The 19,508-nt window shown below is 40.5% G+C and overlaps 1 protein-coding gene across 10 annotated transcripts in view; it reads left to right on the forward strand.

The window, feature by feature from the left end:
• PCDH17 (protocadherin 17) overlaps positions 1–19,283 on the forward strand; it is a 103,273-nt gene extending 83,990 nt beyond the window's left edge. For 4 of the 10 annotated variants that reach the window (XM_074961584.1, XM_074961620.1, XM_074961601.1 and 1 more), the window contains 2 exons: positions 6,596–6,670; positions 16,792–19,283. In XM_074961584.1, coding sequence (XP_074817685.1) covers positions 6,596–6,670; positions 16,792–17,474 — 758 coding nt within the window. In that variant the 3' untranslated portion in view covers positions 17,475–19,283. Of the gene's footprint in view, positions 1–6,595; positions 6,671–16,791 lie in introns of those variants that run through there. The other 6 variants (XM_074961610.1, XM_074961630.1, XM_074961657.1 and 3 more) reach the window with 4 other exon arrangements.
• The last annotated feature ends 225 nt before the right edge of the window (positions 19,284–19,508 follow it).

The raw sequence follows: 19,508 nt of genomic DNA on the forward strand, positions 1-19,508 counted from the left end.
GAATAGCTTAAATCTTGTTTTGACTAGTATGCTAAGTAAATATGACATAGAAGTCATATTGTGAATATGTATATGTACCAGCAAGGTGTCATTTTACAGAGTGACTTTTTTTCCACCAGAAGGAACACTTAAGAGCCTATAGACTTGTGGAGGAAAATGGATAATCATAAGCATTACAAAAATAAAGACCTTGAGCAGTTATAGTGTTTGTTGTTATAATTCGTGAGGGATGTCAAATTTCTAGCATGTTACAGATTTTTGTGCTCCTTTGCAAGAAGAATTCATTTTTATTAAAGTTATACACACATTTTTCATCTGGAATTAAGATCATTGCTAATGTCGCCATTTCCTCTGATGCAAACATTAGCACGGAGATTCAGATAATTTCAGATTAGGCATTCCTCTTGTTTGTATGTTTGCTTTAGTTTTGTGCAATTGCATCGGTATTTTAATGGACCACTATTCTGCATGAACTACCAGACCAGAGGTCTGGACATGCCATAGGCTTGGAATTTTTCAAAATGCTGAAAAATCTGAGATCAGGTGCTTTGCCTAGGTATTGCACTCTTTTGCCAGTAGCGAGCTGAATATTACACTAAGCTGTAGAATACCCCTGCAGCTCACCCAAAACCATTAATGGGCGTAGCTTCAAAAATGACTCCTCTCCTGCCTTGCCAGTCAATTAGGTTCTAGGAAGGCTGATATGGGTGAAGAAGGGAGGAATGGCAATCGAAAAAGAAAAATGAGAACAAATGGGAAATGAAGTTCCAGTTCAAGCATTTCCTAATGGAAACAGCACTGAATTTGATTAAGCGGCTACGAGAAGTACCAAATATCATACTACAAAAAGACCACTGTTTCTATTTAGAAGGTACAAATAAACTATTTTGTTGACAGCCATGATGCGAGCAAATTCTGTCTGCAAACCCTGCCAGTAATGTAACAGTAATTCTCCAACATAACATTTGTCCTTTTACTTATTTATTTTGTATTAAATGTCCAGAGCAGAGATTTTCACATAATCATACTAGGGACAATTAAGTCTATTTTTACATAGAGATGGATGCCATGTGTATATGTGTAGCAGTTACGCTGGAAGCATATGCATGATACCAGCTTTACAAATACTCGGGCTCCCTAGGCACTAGATAATTTTGAGCTAAGGGAGGGAATGTTTTTCATGTTATAACGTTTTTTTCCTTGGTGGTAGCAAATTAACTGCTTTGTATGCATCTTCAGCTGGAACTGCACAGAGTCACTTGAGAACTTGACAAATAAGTTTAAAGCTCTGCCATTGTATCATTTTAGCTAAATTACATGCCTGAAACCTATGAAGCATGGTGTGTGATATACCTGTACAGTAGCAGGTAGTAGTAGAGTTCTCTTTCTCTTAAGAACAATTTTTTACTTCCTTAACTCCTTATGCGGTTTTTCCTACTGAAGGACAACAAGTATAGTTACATGTGGTGCTACTTATCCATTTTGGCCCCTTAATAGTCAAAGCAACATTTTTCATTACAAGAAAAATAAAGCAAATCAATGTCTTATTCAGAAGTCCATTGGTCACTTTTAGAACCATCAGACAACCTTTGGGGATCAGTTGTTTCGGATCCCTGTTATATTTTATTCTAAGATCCAAACGATTCAGACAGCCGAGCCAAAAAACCCCACAGAAGTCCCTCACCTTTTCTTTCCATGCACACAGAAAGACTAAGAGCAGAGGTCTAATATAAAACAAAAGCAAATTAAGGTTTAGTAGAAATCATATATGAAGTTCTGTATTAATTATATCAAAGCGAAAGGCTTCAGGAAACCAAAATGGCTCTCTGAATAGCCCAAGATAGTTCATAATGTTTACATGTCTACAATTAGATTGGTCATCTTTCTAAATGTCTGCACCCATGTCTGCCTAAATGAAAGGCTCTATCATTTATGGAGTGGAGATTTTCTCCCAAGGAATTCATGGACAGACATATTGTGTGATTTATCTTTAAGAGATGAAGCTTCCTCAGTAGTCTTAAGGGCAGAAATAGCATCTACCTGCTTTGCCTGAGCTGTTTTTTTAGACTGTGGAATGTCTTACTGTAGCTCCTCCTTAATAAAGCATGAGGATAAAGTAGTAGACAACATCTCTCAGAACGATTGCACTAACAGCATCTTCCGTTTTGGTTGTGCCTGTGGATGCCCTTTGGCTTCTTGACCAGTTCTGTAGTATGTAATGCAGTTTCTCAAAGGAATATGATTCAGATTGTAGGAAGCTAATGGCCAGGCAAAGTAGCTTCTAACCAAATCCAGGGAGGTTATTTAGGAAACCTGTGGACAAGTAATGGCAAAATCTTTGGGGAAAAAACCCATAGAGACTACAAGTCTTGCTGTAAAACAGAATGCCATTTTGTTATGGCATAGTACTCAAGCAGATCTCTGTAACAGATGAAGATACAACAAGTTCAAAGGTGATGGGTACCAAGGTGACTCAGCTGCTTATTTCAACACATGCAAATCAGAGGAACAGAGAAAGTTCCTCCAACAGAGAATTTTTAAGGTCTATATTCTATTCTAATTATGATCCTCAAAGTATTAAAAAACAACAGCACAATCTGGAACTTGGGGCTCTTGATCAGGCATCTGGAGAAATTAAAGTTCAACATGAAGACTCTAAAAGTCATCTTCAAACAGAATCTCGTAGTGATTTTTAAAAATTATTATTGACTGTGAACCTGGAAAAAATCTAACTGCATCTCTCTGTGTTCCCAATAGTCTATGCCAACGTTCTCATAGTCATAGAGGCAGCTTTCAGACAAAGGGGCATCTTTATTTATTCTCTCTTGAATTATCTTGTAATGGAGCATCACTCAGGCAGAAAGCCAAGGATGATATTTTTGTGACACTCAAAATCATAGAAGAATGTGGATTCCTCATAAATTGGGATAAGTGAGAACTCCATCCAGGAAATCTCTGACTTGAAAGCACTAATAATACACTAAAACATAAGTCAGCAATTGGCAAACTCATAGTCCATTGTGCCATTATTCAAACAGTAATGTCCCCTGCTGGTTATCCTGACCTAGGGCAAATCCCACATGAGGCATTTCCTACACCTTCCTACAAAAACATCTCTAAACCCATATCCAAAGTTAGGTTTCCTCGGAGATCTCAGCCTACTATGTAGCGAGGGAGAGGTTTGTGATGATCTGATAGCTGAATCTTGGCAAGCAGAAGTAGCAATGATGGCCTTCAGGAGGAATGGAAAAATATTCAGCCTCCCACGAGGATTAAGGTGTATGACGACAGCATAATATTAACCTTTTGAAACAGAAAGTGATATTCAGTTGGTTTCCCCTATCAGTAGAGAACAGACATGATCTTTCCCTGGCAGGCAAAGAGTTTTTAAATGTAACATTAGTGCTTGATGGCAAAAATGTGAGAGAAATGGTAATTTTTTTCACATTTGGTAACATGGTGGTCCAAAAGTGGCCAAAATTAGGATATATGTCCTGGATTCAGATTGTATCTATGTAAGGGTGCATGGCCAACCCTCTTTATCAATCTCTGAGGGAGGCCATGCCTCCTCACAGTCACATCCTTGTCGCAGCACTCACTCAGAGGGGAATTAGCTGTCTTTAAAGCTGAGGCCACCTGACCTGGGCCAAGCAGCACCAAGTGTAGGTGCCCAGGCCCTTAGGCAGTGTGGGGCACCACCAAGTGAGGGGCTCTGGACAGCAGTCAGGGCAAGTGCAATGAAGTTTATAAGTCCAGGCCCTCTGGCAGGATGGGTCAACAAACAAGTAGGAGGATCTGACCTATAGTCAGGACAGAGCAGCAACAGTCAAGCATCCTGACTTTGGCAGACTGCAGACAAATGCAGTCCACATGGTCTACAGTGTGGAGGCTGCTGCCCCAGGGTTGGGGTGGCAGGGAATGAGGGGACCGGGTCTCAGCCCAGGGCCCTAACTGTGGTGAAATGGTCCACAACTAGGTCAACGGGTCTCTTCCCGCAACACGCGGACCTAGTATCAGGCCAAAGCCCAACCAGACTGTCATCTAGTTCTGATGGACTACTTCCTACTTTCCCCTTGATGGGTACCTCATTCCATGGATGTCCTCCATCTCCCTGCAGTAGGTTGCCAGCAGCATCCCCAGCAGCTCCTCGGCATCTTGGTCAACCGGCGGCTCTGGAAAGTCCTTGGTATGGAGTCCTCTTCGGGCTCCAGTAGGAAGCAGAATGCAGATATCTATCTCCCTCAGTGGCTCCAGCCCAGCTAAGCTGCAGGACCTGCCTTTTATACTTCCGCTTCTTGTCCCACCCCTTAGCTTCTGGCAGGGCAGGCATGACCCTCCTGGCTCTGCAACCCAAGGGGCGGGTTGTGGTCCCTCCTTGTCAGTCTCTGAGGGATGCCACGCCTCCTCATCATAGTCTACCATGTATAAAGGATTGAGTATCTACTGACAAACTTTAAGGTATTGATCCTGCAACAGGCAAACCCATTCTCACAGAACCCTACTGACTTCAGTCTATCACAACCAAAGAGAAGTGATGACGTACTCTGAATGACAGCAGGGCTGTTAAAATGGGTATATAAACGAGAGAGAATCCTTCAGAAAGCCACCATGTCACCAGTGCCACATAGCAGTCAGACATGGCCTTTAAAAATATCTGCCATCCCCAAACTTTTAAGATGGTGTATCTCAGCTTAAAAAGCAAAAGGCTCCTCTTCTAGCTATAGATGTAAAGACTGTATGTTAAGCTAATTGATAGTTTATGAAAAATAGTTCATGTGGTAATATAAAGCTAACCTGGATTTGTGCTGGAAATGGCCCACCTTGATTATCATACACATTGTAAAGAGAGTGGTCACTTTGGATGGGCTATTACCAGCAGGAGAGTGAGTTGGGGGGGGGGGCGGAGGGTGAGAAAACCTGGATTTGTGCTGGAAATGGCCCAACTTGATGATCACTTTAGATAAGCTATTACCAGCAGGAGAGTGGGGTGGGAGGAGGTATTGTTTCATGGTCTCTGTGTATATAATGTCTTCTGCAGTTTCCACAGTATGCATCCGATGAAGTGAGCTGTAGCTCACGAAAGCTCATGCTCAAATAAATTGGTTAGTCTGTAAGGTGCCACAAGTACTCCTTTTCTTTTTGCGAATACAGACTAACACGGCTGTTACTCTGAAACCTGTCACTGGTGCTTGGTTATGTGTTGGTAAGGGATAGCAACGTTTATTTATTTAAAAAAAAATTGGTATGTTCAGAAAGGATCAAGAGTCTGATCATGTTTTCATTACCTTTGTCTATCCTCCCTCATTCTTTGCTTTTATTTCTCATAGTCACTTGTTGCCTCTTCTCTCTAACTAAATTGTAAATTCTTTGGAGCAGGGACTGGCTATTACTATTTGTTCGTATGGTGTCCAGCACAATGGGGCCTTGATCTTGACTGGGCTTCTAAAGATAGATATGAACATAACACAAAAGAGAATTTGAATTTTATCAATTATTGGTAAATAATTATACAAATTCAGTAAAATTTCTGAACTAGAGCAATCCCTTCTCATTGAAATAATGTTGATAAAATCGCATTGTATGATCTACGAACCTGCCTTTGACAAAGAATAGAAAAATGTGTTAGTCTGAAAATGTCCTTTCTAACAGATCCACAGATCCATCCTATTAATTACTGCAGTCATATTTCTCTTCTTTTCCAGGAAACAGCTCTTGGGCTCTACAACAAGGAGTCACTATAGTCACAGTTTAAATGCTAATAGTTTATCAGTTTAGGCCAACTGTTTAGGCAATGCAAACCACCAGCTAGTCTCTTGCTGGAGATTTCCTCAGCAAGCATAGAGCTGGAATAGCTGGCTCTTACATTTTCCTCCCTGCAGCCCTGGCTCAAGGGAGTATTTTGGTGGTGGGATCGGGGAGAGCCAGAGTGTGCTGTGCTGTCTATCCACAGCTGGCATTTGGTCCATTGGTGAGCAAATTAAAGCAGATTCCAGCCCCTCTCAGGGTTGGTTCAGAGGTAGAGAACTAGGGAGCCAAAACTGGTTGCTCGTTTTCTATTTCTTTTTTCCCTTTTCTTGAGCTGTCCTGTGTGAAGGAGGGGATATGTCCTTTTCTAAACACTTCCCTAGGCTCAGACAGAACCACTTGACCTCCTATCTTGCTCACTTGGGGCTCCCAAACCCTGGTAGGGAAGCAGGTACCATGGAGCATCCAGAAAGACTCTCTCTTCCCTTCCCTCTGATGCAGCAGGTGGCCAGCTATCAGAGCTGTTCCTGGGGCTGAATGAGAAACTGATCCCCTTGCCCCCACTGCAGAGTGGGAGGCCTGATTTAAGCTCTTCAACTGACAAATTACAGGATATGTCTCCAGGAACACGTTATCAAGTCAGTCAAGTATAAATATCCTTATTAACGCCGTCACCCTCAAGGGAACACAGTTTAGAGTCGCAGGGGCCACTAGTGGTGCCAGGACCACATGTTTTACCCCCCTCTGGTTTAGACAGTATTTTTTCTGCTGAGGAAGTGTTCACATTTGTGGGCTTTGGGGAAGTGGAGCCTATCTCTGTCTGTGACTCACAGATCTGGTTTGCCTCCAGAACAGCTAGGCAGAGGCCAAAGACCCATTGTTGGGATCTGTGGACCAGCCCGCTGTGAGGAAGGAAAATTTTCAGGTAACAAGTACATTTTCTTATATTTGCACTGCCTCTAAAAATATGTAAGACTGACACTAACTCTTTCACAGATTTCAAAGCATACTTTAATGTACTGTATGTAATCATCCTCTCAGCCCTGCAATATTTTTGAAATGTTTATGGACTAACACAGCAGTGATGAACTAGGACTAAATCTACTGGCCCACCACCTTTTAATTGCCTTTCTAACATTTTGTGCCGTATCAATGTTAGAAATATCCTTACCTTGTTTCCAGGAAAACCAGAGGGAAACTCTGTATAAAGGTAACAATCCTCAGGTGTTGATAGTTGTAATATCAGAAGAAAAGCCCACAAGAGTTAAGAGGTTTAAAAAGACGGGAATCCATTTTGGTTCTACTGTCAATCATCGTTCTAATCTAAGCAAATTGCTTTGCCTAACTGAAGGAAGCCTTTAAACAGACAAGCCAATATAAATATGCAGATTGCAAACAGCTCTGTTTAATAAATGCAAGCATGTGCAGAGAACTGTTTGTTTACCTCTGCTTATTTATGTCAAAAGCAATTGTAATTAAACAGGAATCCAACCTCAGAAGTAGTACTTTAGTTGATGGTTCTCATCAGAAGTGTCATATAATCCTAGTGTTAGGGCATGTCAGAGAAACCATTATTTTTTGTCACTAATAGATGCCTACTGATAAATAGTTCTTTCAGGTTACAACATTTTTGAGTAAAGGTAATTGTCTCCCTCAAATCAAAAGTGAGATACAATTTCATATTAATTCTAGAAGGTTTTCTAATCCAATTACAGGAATTACTAGCTGTAGTTCTTAAGAGAGAGTTATTGATATCTCTTTTGGGAAAATATATACAGTTAAGTGTTCAGCTATTTATACATATGTGTACATAAATATAGGCATTCAATATTTAATATATATGTCAAAATGTTAAAATAGTGTATAAAAGTTAGTGCATTCCATTGGTCTAAAGTAAATGCTGATTTTTCACTTTGCATAATTTTGTATGCAACAAGACTGTTCAGCTTCTAGGAAAGTCCATGTGAACTTTGTGCATGCACCCAAAGGCAAATCTTTCCCCCCTTAATAGGTAATAAAGCTCAGAAAACACATTGTTTACTGTGTAATGCAGTAGAAAAGAGAACATTTCACAAGCAAGAGGTGGACTGTAATAGCATTATCTAAAGCCACATGCTTTAAGAACAGGTAGATATAAACTTCGGGCCCAGTCCTGTAAACCCTTTCTCATTTGAATAGCCCTGCTCACAAGAGCAGTATCGTTGACTTCAGCTGGACTGTGCATACCACTAAGGATTTGTAGGATTGGATCTTTTTTTTACCTTTAGCATTTATAAAGGTGAACAAGGTAAAACAGGTAGATTAGAATGTGGCAGTATCCAGAGAGGATAGGAAACAGGAGTGAAATCTTGGCTATATGAAAGTCAATGGCAAAACTTTCATTGATTTTGGTGGTGCCAAGATTTCCCTCCAGGTGTCCAGGAGATCAGCTGTTATTTGAAAGAAGAGGAAAAAGAATAAAGCATATAAATATGTAAAACTGATGAGCATATGCTAGTATCCACCAAGACTGTAACAACATATGGATAACAAAATTATTGACATTTTAATTCACTGCCCACAAATGTTAGAAAGTAAGTGTTCTTTCTTTACTTATCCAATATGTAAATGTAATCTGTAGTGTTACAAAATCTATTTTTCTGTGTTTTTTTATAGTCCTGTTACATGCCTATATGGTGATGGGTAGCTACACATGCTAAATGCCACGAGAATGAAATTTTATGCAAAGAATGCACATGAGCTATCATTTACCAAGTCAGCCAATATAAGGCATAATGGGCCAAATCACGTTTGCCTCACTCAAGTGTGAGTTTAGGGAATTGTGGTTTGGTTTTGTTTGATTTTATATAATTTCTTATATGTAAGTGAAGTCAGCTTACACACATAAGCACAGAAACATGAACATATACTATTACATTATGTACAGTAATTTGACACAAACTGTAGTGACCTGGAGATTATAAACATATCATATAAGATGTTTCTTGGCAGTTGTTTTTTTATGTTTGGTCTTTTATTTTTAAAGTAATTTAAAATAGACATCTAAGAGCCAATTAAAGTGAAGTAGTATTTGTGAAGTTAGGTTAGCTATACTGAATCATTGTTAGAAGCAAAAAACTTTAATTCTATTAAATTCACCTTGAGATAATTAAGAAGACACTTAAGAGTTAATGAGTCAAATTATGATTTCCCATTTTTTTAGCCATATGAAAGAAGTCAGCAATATGAACCCACTAATTAGTTATCATGGTAGTGCAGTGTATTTGTGCTGTAAAGAGAACTGTGGCGCCATTTTTATTTTATTCTGTTTTATGAGGACTGTGAGGAAAGAGTAAGTAATTAGAGAAAGAACCACAGAAATGCATCTTTCATTTTAAGATTAGATCAAATGACCATTTTTTGCATTGTTTTTTGTTGTAGATGTAGCATATTTTGATCAAATATATATCTTGCATTGTACAGTCTACATTTTGCCAGCATGACTTCATCCTGGGCTATCTTAGCTCTTTCTGCTACAGATTTCCAATCTAGGTTACTATCATTTGCCAGGTAGCTTGTTTCCTTTTCTTTCTATGGTTGATAATTTAGCAGGTCTGTTTTAGGATTTGTTCTCCCTGAAGTGCATAAAGCACTTCTGATTGTTTACCCTTAAAGCTCCAGAGATTGAGGAAAGTCTCCAGGCTGCTGCTGTTTATTGTACACACTTGGACTGTTAAGGGTTTATTTTCAACAAGAGGTAGACAAGTAGAGATAAAGACCAACGGTGCATATCACCCTTCCAGTGCATCTTGCTGTACAATGCTGCATATAACCTATTTTATATATTTATTTTTACCTTTAAATTGATTCTGTTTTCTCATAAATACTAATTTGGCCCTTGGTGGTGATAGTTCACTTTGTGTTTATAGTTTCTGCTGCTAGTACAAAAGTGGCTGTTCGATTTTCTTCACTGTCTTCTAGCAGCAGCAGTCAAAATTACAGGCTAATGGTGAGGTGAGCAGCTTATAATGTATGATAATCAATAGTCCAAATCTGCTTCCTGTGATGCGACATAAAAGAGTGAAGTAAAAAGGTACAGATTTTCAGCAAGGCAAAAGCTCATGTACTGCTGGTGGTTTTCCCTTCAAGGTCAACTTGTATTTTTTTTCCTCACAAAACTGTTCTCTCCTTTTTTTGCTTCATATTTAATTCAGTCAGTGCTAGAATGTCCAGGGAACAGAAATGGAAGGCTAGTCAATACTGCAAATATGAATGCAAGTATAAAAACAGCTTTAGCCAATTCAGGAAACTAGAGGGAAAAGATAAATATGATATATAAAGATAAGTATTCATTTTATTTAAAGGGATTGCCAAGTCTAATGGATCATAGATTTTTCTTTGTGTACTTATTGATGAGGGACAAATAGTGTGTAATAGTTACACGCATATGTATGTAAACACTTATATGTATGCACACACATATATTTCATAAAGGTTGACAATTTCAAAGCTGACTAGGGAACTTAGCCACATAAGTCATATTGAAGTTAACAGGAGTTTTGTAAAGTCCACTAGTCGGCTTTGAAAATCTCAGCCATAGGTTTTTTTCTATACGTTACAGATAGAGCCCTGTGTGGATACAAAATTTGTAGGGCCTTAGCTATAAAATTTGGATCCGCATCCATCCATCACCAATCAGCAAAAATGGTTCACATCTGCAGATGCGAATATCTGCAGATATAAAGTGGATATCTGCTAATTTGCAGGGTTTTAGTTACAGACAGAGTGTATAGTGATACCTATAGTTAACATTGCATAAGTGCTCCATTTTATTTTCAGTGTTATTATATATTTGGTTTTTTATCTTTGAATGGTTTGTTCTCAGTCCAAGGACTACTATTTTTAAAAAAAATAAGTAAAACTGGTTCAGCCATTTTTGAGAATGGGAGGCAATAAGAAAAAAATACAACTTTCATATATGAAAATTTCCATTTCCCATTCTCAAAAATGGCTGAAACATTATTACTTTTTTTAAAAAAGTAATCCTGAGACAGAACAAAACAGCCAGATTTCAGCCCAAGAGTTAAAAGACCAAAAAAAATATAAGACTGAAAATATTGTTTAGATTGGAACACTTACGGAATGTTAAGTATAGGTAAGGCTGTGAGGTTGTCATGGAGATCACGGAAGTCATGGATTCCGTGACTTTCTGTGACCTCCGTGACTTCTCCAGTGCCTGGTGCGGCTGACCCCAGGGCTCCCCAAGCAGCTGGGACAGCCCCAGGGCCAGCTTCACCGACCGCTGCTGGGGCAATCTTGGGCCACCACGCCTCCCAGCAGCAGCAGGAGTTTGAGTGTGGGAAGGGGCTCAGGGCTGGGATTTGGGGTGCGGTATGGGGTGAGGGCTCTGGGAGGCGCTTACCTGGAGGGGCTCCCAGGAAGCGGCAACATCCCCATGCCTCAGCTCCTAAGTGGAGGCGTGGCCAAGGGGCTCTGCACACTACCTCCACCTGCAGGTACTGCCTCCACAGCTCACATTGGCCATGGTTCCCAGCCTATGGGAGATGTGGAGCTGGCACTCTGGGTGAAGGCAGCGCATAGAGGTGCCTGGCCACACCTCCACCTAGGAGCTGAGGGAGGGGGATGTCACTGCTTCCGGGGAGGCACGGAGCCAGTTAAAGAGCCTGCCAGCCCTGCCAACTGTCCCTTCCAACTGCACCCCCCAGCACCAGTGGGGGTCCCAGGCTGCGTGCCACCGCCCACCCCCCACATCAGCGGGGGTCCCAGGCCACTCCCCCCAGCACCAGCGGGGATCCCAGGCCGCCCCCACATCACCACCTGCGGTGCCCCTGGGCTGCCACCCCCACCAAGGTTTAGTCAGGGGTATATAGTACAAGTAGTGGACAGGTCAAGGGCCCTGAATTTTTGTTTACTGTCCGTGACTTTTACTAAAAATACCCTTGACTAAAACGTAGCCTTAACTTTAGGTCTTGATGTGAACATTTTAGTTGTTAAAAACTTGAAATTTAGCAGGAATATAATTTCTTCTTTGTAGATGTGCATTTTAGTGGTTTCAGAAAAGTTGGCTGTGATTTGTTAAAGTTATAAGTGTCTTAAAATAGTTGGCAAATATGCACTGATTTTTAAAATATGACCTACTATCAGTGTCTGCCAGTCTTCTATGGTCTCTGTGCACATGTATATATGTTAAGAAAGTTCAGAGAGAGAGCTGTGAAAGTGTGTAAGAAGGGACATAGGGCCTACCTGCTTTGATAGAATGATTGAAGGTACATAGGAAAGTGGAGAGAACTCCTGCATCTTTGATTGTGTGGTATAGAGCATTCTGCCCTAGCTGCCTAGCAAATATTGCATATGATGGCAATTTTTATATGGAATTTGCCAGGCTGTTTTAAGATGAAAAACTACATTAAAAGAATATTAAGGTTGCAGTGTGAAACTCTGAGAAGTCAGGAAATGAATGACTTATGCAGGAAATCCCTTAAGTTGGCCATAAAAACCTGTGTACCACACTGTCATACCTCTGTGTATTCCACATATTTAACAAGAAAAGTTTAGAAATGTTTTAGATAGATTTTAAAAAGAGAGCTATTCTACTTTTCATAGTGCTCTGCCTATAAAGCCAGAAAGAGAGTTAGAATGACTCTAGCCTTGTGGTTAGGGGACTCAGCTGTGATGGGGGGTCGGATACTTGGGTTTCACTTCCTCCTCTAATGAATATTTATTTTTTTAAACAAAATAAAACAGTGTTAATAGACGAGAATGAGAGAGCCCAACTCTAGAATATCCAATAGCCTGGTGTTTGGAGCACTCACCTGTAATTGGGGAAAGGAGAGTCTAACAACTTCAAATCCCTACCCAGATTGGACAGAGTAAGGACTTGAAGCAGGTTTCCCACATCCCAGATTTTTCTTTGACTTTGAACAAAACATTTAATTCAACCCAAAATGATTTTTTATTTTGTTTTCAGTTTTTTGTTTCACCCGGAATACCAAATAGCTTTTGTTTCAACTCGAAACACTTTTTTTTCCCCAATTTGGCCAGAAAACCAAAAAAATTGATTATTCACACATATCACTCTATCTGTTACTGGTCCAAGATGGAAAATTGTTTGTCCTAAACCTGACTGGCACCATTTGGAGAGACATATGCCATTGTTTGGGATGAAAAATAAAAGAATATTCTCTAGCACAGCGATTCTCAGACTTTAGCAACCCGAGGACCCCCATTTTGATTTAATTTTTTTTGCGGACCCCATGACCCCCGCTCAGCCCCAGGCCCTGCTCCCCATTCCACCCCTTCCCCCAACGCCTCACACCCGCTTCTCCTCTTCCCGCCCTCACTCCACCCCTGCCCCACTTCTTCCTCACCCCCGAGCGCATCCCCGCTTCTCCTCCCCCTTTCTCCCTCAATTCCTCCTGCTCCCTCGCAGCACCTCCTGCATGCCGCTGAATAGCTGTTCAGCGGCATGCAGGAGGTGCTGGGAAGGAACAGAGATGGGGCACGCTGCGGGAGGGGGTGGAATTATGTCCAGGGCCGCCAGCCCCACGGATCAACTCCTCCTCCTCCCTCTCTGATTTCGTCTCCTCCCTCCCAGTGCCTCCTGTACACCTGGGAACAGCTGTTCAGCATTGTGCAGAAGGTGCTGGGAAGGAGAGGGAAGAGCGGGGATGGAGTGAAGTCAGGGGAGGGGGCGGAATCCTGTCCGGAGCCACTGCCCCCACTGATCAACTCCTTCCCCACCCTCCCAGTGCCTCCTGCACGCCGGGGAACAGTTGTTCCCCGGCGTGCAGGAGGCACTGAGAGGGAGGGGGAGGAATTGAGGGGAAGGAGTTGATCAGTGGGGCCGGCGGACCACCTGGAGAACCCTCACTAACCCCCAGGGGTCCAGGGACCCCAGTTTGAGAAACGGTGCTCTAGCAGGTTGATGGAAGTTTTATTTTGTTTGGTTTGAGGTTTTTTTGTTCGGTTTGTTTTGAGATTTTTTCACTTTTTTTGGTCAGCCATTTATTTTTCATTTGGTTCTTTTGAAGCTGCTTTGGGGGTTGGAATTTTCAAGCAGTTCTGACAGAGACAGAGTAATTGGTGAAATGCAGGTGTAAGAGAAATGTAATTTATCTGTGTGGCTCTGCATTTTTATCACCAGGCAATTGTCACTACGTATTTTATGTGTGTATGGGCACTAGTGTCATCTCATTAATACAGGGTAAAAACAGGCATCACAAACTTCAACCCCAGTCTTTAAGCTCTTCCCAGCCCTTTCTTGGTATGCTCTCTTCATTTTCTTCTTAAACTCCCTGCTTCTCACCATCTTTACTTTACCCCATTTCCCATACACTAAGAAGAATGTCCAACTTCTTGTTCTCCAGAGATCCTCTACTAATTTCTTCCATAAATCTTTCCTGCTATATTCTATTCCTCAAGAGTTTCTCCACACTCTCTTCCCCCATAGCAATTTACTTTGTCTCATATTTGTTTCTTTTGTCAGTCTTAGATTTTAAGCTCTTTGGGGTCAGGAACATGTGTAGAGCACTGCATGAATTCGCAGTATTCTGTAAATGATTATTAATAATATATCTAGGTTAACTCTCTCACCATGAATTAAATTACCTCACTATAAAGTGATGTAGCACAGCATTAATTAAACTTAGCTCAAGCTTCAGTCATATGGCTGATTTTTTTTTTGAAGTGTAAATGATTAATGCTGTTTTACAGTATTTGATTCTGCCTCTCTGTGTTTTTATCTGTTTGTGGATCTGTGTAGTTTGTGTATTTAATACATAGAGGTTGTGTTCTAAGATTATTAAATAGTTATTGTCTGATCCTGATAGGTGCAGTTCACCTGTACTATACTTTAATGTCAAGTCAGTAAACGTTACGGGTGCTCAGCATTTTTCAGGCTCAAGACCTTTTGTGTGTGTGTGTGTATGGGCGCATACATATATCAGAATCTCAATCTTTTTAGTTCAGCTGGAATTCCAGATCTAAAAATTTTTATGGCTACCAAATTCTTAAAAAAAACGTAATGATTTGGAGGCCTGTCTGCTACTTTAGCGGGTAGAAATTTTTAGCAACTGAGGAACAGTGTTCAGAAATCCCAGAACTCAAGACATCTGAGATTTACTTTCTCAGTATTGGTTGGAGAGTACTGAGAATATGGGCAGTAGAATCATAGACTATCAGGCTTGGAAGGGACCGCAGGAGGTCATCTAGTCCAACCCCCTGCTCAAAGCAGGACCAATCCCCAACGAAATCATCCCAGCCAGGGCTTTGTCAAGCCTGACCTTTAAATCTTCTAAGGAAGGAGATTCCACCACCTCCCTAGGTAACGCATTCCAGTGTTTCACCACTCTCCTAGTGAAAAAGTTTTTCCTACTATCCAACCTAAACCTCCCCCACTACAACTTGAGTAGTTCCCCTTACAATCAAGAATCCCTTAATAAGGGATCCAAAGGGTATTTCTGAAATTTTCTAGCCTCCTAACATAAAGCTGGAGTCATTCACACAGTGAAGTTCGGGCTGAAGAATGACAGTCCAGAAATAATTGGTTTGGCTCAAGATGACCAGCCAAAACACATTTTTTTAAGCAGAGAGGGATAGGTTCTCCAGAGGATTTAGGGCTGTGATACTCAACCTATTTTTCATGCGGCCCACAATGTGTTACCTGGGCTGCAGGTTGAGAACTACAGTGCTCCTCCGCCCCGAGCCTTCCCCTACAGACCCGTATGCCCAGTGCCTCCCACGTAGAGACCTCTCCACAGAGTGGGGCCAGGAGCGGAGCCCTGGGCGGGGTACTGGGCAGCACGGAGGCAGCCTGGACCCCAACCCCACTGCGCCTGGCAGCAGGGAACCCGGATCTGGCCACGCGGGCCTGGCAGCATTTAGCACACAGCTGGGCCGTAGCTGTGTGCCAGTTGGACTGCATGCTGGCCACAGCTTGGGGGCCTGATTTAGGGCCTAAGTCTGACATTTAGTTGCCATTGAGATACTCAAAACCACCGCTCACCTGCCGCCCACCTCTGTAGGTGCCTGAATTTCCATCATTACAGTCCCCTAGGGCACGTACATTTCTGCCAGGGAGCATGCACACAGCTGTCTTAGGTGTGGTAACATGTTAGTCCCTCCGTTAATCTAGCTCAAAGTTCTTATGTATGCCTTTGAACTGAATTGTAGGACCAGAAATTTCCACATTTAGCCTTTAAAAATGCAGTGAACAAAAATGCTTTATTTAGCTTTTTTCCATTATCTCTTTCATAAAATAGAAATATAAAAATCCTGACTGAAAGCATTATCAATTCAAATAGTATGTCAAGGCTTATCATTCTTCCAAATTGTATGTATTGAGCAAATCCATTTTCACATACTTTCACCAAAACAAAAAAGGAGGAAACTGATTACATGATCCATTCTCATGTCTAATAAAATAGCGGTATGCATTTTTGACAAGCTTATACTGAACCATACAGATGGAAAATTCCAGTTCTCTATTCTCAGCAGGAAAAGTTGGCTTTTTAAGAAAATCTTTTTATTTCATGACTGTCACCCAGCATAGCAATTACAAACAAAATGTAGGTGACAAAAATGAAAACTCAGCTGGCTTAATTCTATGAAGTGTTTGTATTTCCATAGAGCCAGTCATTGCTCAGTTATTTGATTTGAAAAATTAATCCTGATAATGCCTTTTGAGTTCCTTAAGTACTGTTCACTATTTTTCTAGGATGAGTTCTACAGAACAAAGACTAACAGATTTCTACAGCAGATTAGTTTACAGATGAAGCTCAATTCTACTGAGAATGATTCTCTAACGACCCCTTTTTATTTCCTTTGGGCTATGTGAATGCTTTAATATTGAGAGTACAGAGTTAAGTAAATATATTGTCTCAAACGGTTAGTTTATGCAGTCCTCCTGAAATGTTTTAATTATTCCTTTTTTCCATAATTAAGAAATCAGAGGTCAGGAAAGCCAAACGAGAGCTGATCATAGCTTCTGTATTAGTTTAAAGGAACCCCTAATAACATGAGTTGTTGTTTTTCTCATTTGCTTTACAGAACAAGAAGAGTGTGTTAATTGCACAGATGAATGCAGAGTGCTCGGTCATTCTGACAGGTGTTGGATGCCACAGTTCCCTACAAACAATCAGGCTGAAAATGCAGATTATCGCACAAATCTCTTTGTACCCACAGTTGAAGCTAACATTGAGACTGAGACTTACGAAACTGTGAATCCCACCGGGAAAAAGACTTTTTGTACATTCGGGAAAGACAAGCGAGAGCACACTATTCTCATTGCCAATGTTAAACCTTATTTAAAAGCCAAACGTGCCCTGAGTCCTCTTCTTCAGGAGGTTCCCTCAGCATCGAGCAGCCCAACCAAGACATGCATTGAGCCTTGCACCTCAACAAAAGGACCACTGGATGGTTGTGAAGTGAAATCAGGAGCCTTGGCTGAACCAAGCAGCCAGTACTTGTCAACTGACAGTCAGTATCTATCACCTAGTAAACAGTCAAGAGACACTCCATTCATTGCATCAGATCAGATGGCTAGGGTCTTTGCAGATGTACATTCCCGAGTGAGCCGAGACTCAAGTGAGATGGACTCTGTTCTGGAGCAGTTAGACCGTTCAAATCGGGATCTAGGGAGAGAGTCAGTGGATGCAGAGGAAGTTGTGAGAGAAATTGACAAGCTTTTACAGGACTGTCGTGGAAGTGACCCTGTAGCTGTGAGGAAGTGAAAAAAAAAGTGTAGGCTGGCACTTACTTGCCTCTTCTGCTTATCTGGAAAAAAAAAAAGATCGCCCCTGGTTATAACAGTTTTACAGGGATGAAGGAAGACCAATGCTGCTTTAAGGCTTTTAGTGAACGTCTGAAGTGCCCACAAGTATGTTCTTTTCACTGCTCTTTCTTTTTCACATAAAATACTGGTTTCATTTTGACCAAACTTTCATTAGGACAGTGTGAAGTACCAAGAGAAAGAAGGAAAGACAGTGCCATTTTGACAATCTGATAGGAAGGTATGAGAAATGAGGAATAGAACTACGTCTGATATTTTAAGACTGTCCTCAATAGTTGATGCTGACTTTACTGTTTACCTATAAACCCCATGAAAAGCAGGGTTGAATCATTCTGATCTGTGGTGGATTTCCAGCAGTCACCACAGGCTTCTACTGAAAGTCCTAAAAAAGATTTTGTAGTAGTCCAAGCTACACCAAACATTAACATTCATTTGTGGTAAACATTTCTGTATAAAATTATCTGCCACAAAAATGAAACAAAAACACAAAAAACAAAAATCATTCCAGATCATTATTCAACAAAACATATCCTGGTCATTAGTAACACAACTCATATCATATTAAAGTTAAATGTAAAATGATATAGTCCATTTTGTCCTGCACACACATAAGCTAATTCACTTGATAAAAAGGAAAAAAAAAGGTTTTAATGCCTATTTAGCATTTTAGTGTCCAACAAAAATATAAATAGCACTAAGTTAGAAACAAACCTGAGGTATAATACAAGTTCGCAAAAATAGTTACCTTTGAAGGGTAATACATGAAACAAAATAACATTATTAACACGTTTTTATTAATTTGTGGACACTAAAATAGCTCAGGAAAGTGAAAATGTCTTAGACATCTACACAAATCACATGACCATTTAAATGTGCAAATGTAAGAAGATTCAATGTGTTTACATCAAATGACATATTTTTATTGATTTATTGCAGATTCAGTGCATATGAGCCAAATTGTTGAGTGTATAAGAGCTATATTGTGTATTTTATTAAATTAATATATAGTTGTGTTGCAAAAATATTTGGGCTTATATTGTAAATGGCAAGTGTTGCCTCAGTAGCTGTCGAACTCTATGAGTTTTGTTTTCTCCTGCTTCCTTTTCCCCATGGAGTGTGGGAAGCAGTGCCTCAGAGCAAAGTCTCTTGTTTAATGTATGGTCTGCAAAGTACTTCAGTACATAATCTGTTCAGAATGTGTTTGAGTGAGCTGATGGAGCTAACTGAACGGCCTACAAATACAACTATCAGTCATGGTTATGTGCAAATCCTTCTATTGCAAACCTATGTTTAATAACAAAAATTACACTTGAACCAACACCTGAAACCTCCTTGTTTTTTTCCAAGCACATATGCAGACAGTCTGTTAGGTAACACATTCTTGGTTGAAATCACAACTGATCCTAATATTTAATGTTTTATGCTACTGTTAAGTTCCTAGAGTATAAAAATGTGTCAGAGCCTGTGTGGTAAAGCGCTGTTTTTTCTGGTTTCTTGGAAAGTGCTATGGTTTACAAAGGTTCTGGGTGCAGGCTGCTTATTTTTTATTTGTTTTTTTAACTATTATTTTAAGTTGCTTTGTTACCGTCTTGGAATAATTTACAAGAGAACCTCTCTTTCTCTTTCTCTCTCCCTCTTCTCCCCCTCCCCCCTTTTAACGTCAACCCTTTACAGAGTTTGGCAAACTTCAAAATTGCTTCTAAATGAAAAGTTGAAAAAATACACATTTAAATATTTGCTTAAAATGAAACTAGCACAAGCACAAGAAGCAGCAGAGGAAAAGTTTAGACTAAAATTTTCCTCTGGGTATTTTAAATACTCTCTATGACATAGCACCATGAAACACAGTGATCAAAAATTGTTGATCTGTATTACACTAAATTTAAACTGTCATATTTTTAAATGTATTTAAAAGAGTGAATTTAATTCAGGTTGGCCATTTCAGATCCCACAAGGCCATACTTAAATAATATTC

Source organism: Natator depressus, chromosome 1 (assembly GCF_965152275.1).
Source record: "Natator depressus isolate rNatDep1 chromosome 1, rNatDep2.hap1, whole genome shotgun sequence".
In the NCBI taxonomy this organism is placed as follows: Eukaryota; Metazoa; Chordata; order Testudines; family Cheloniidae; genus Natator; species Natator depressus.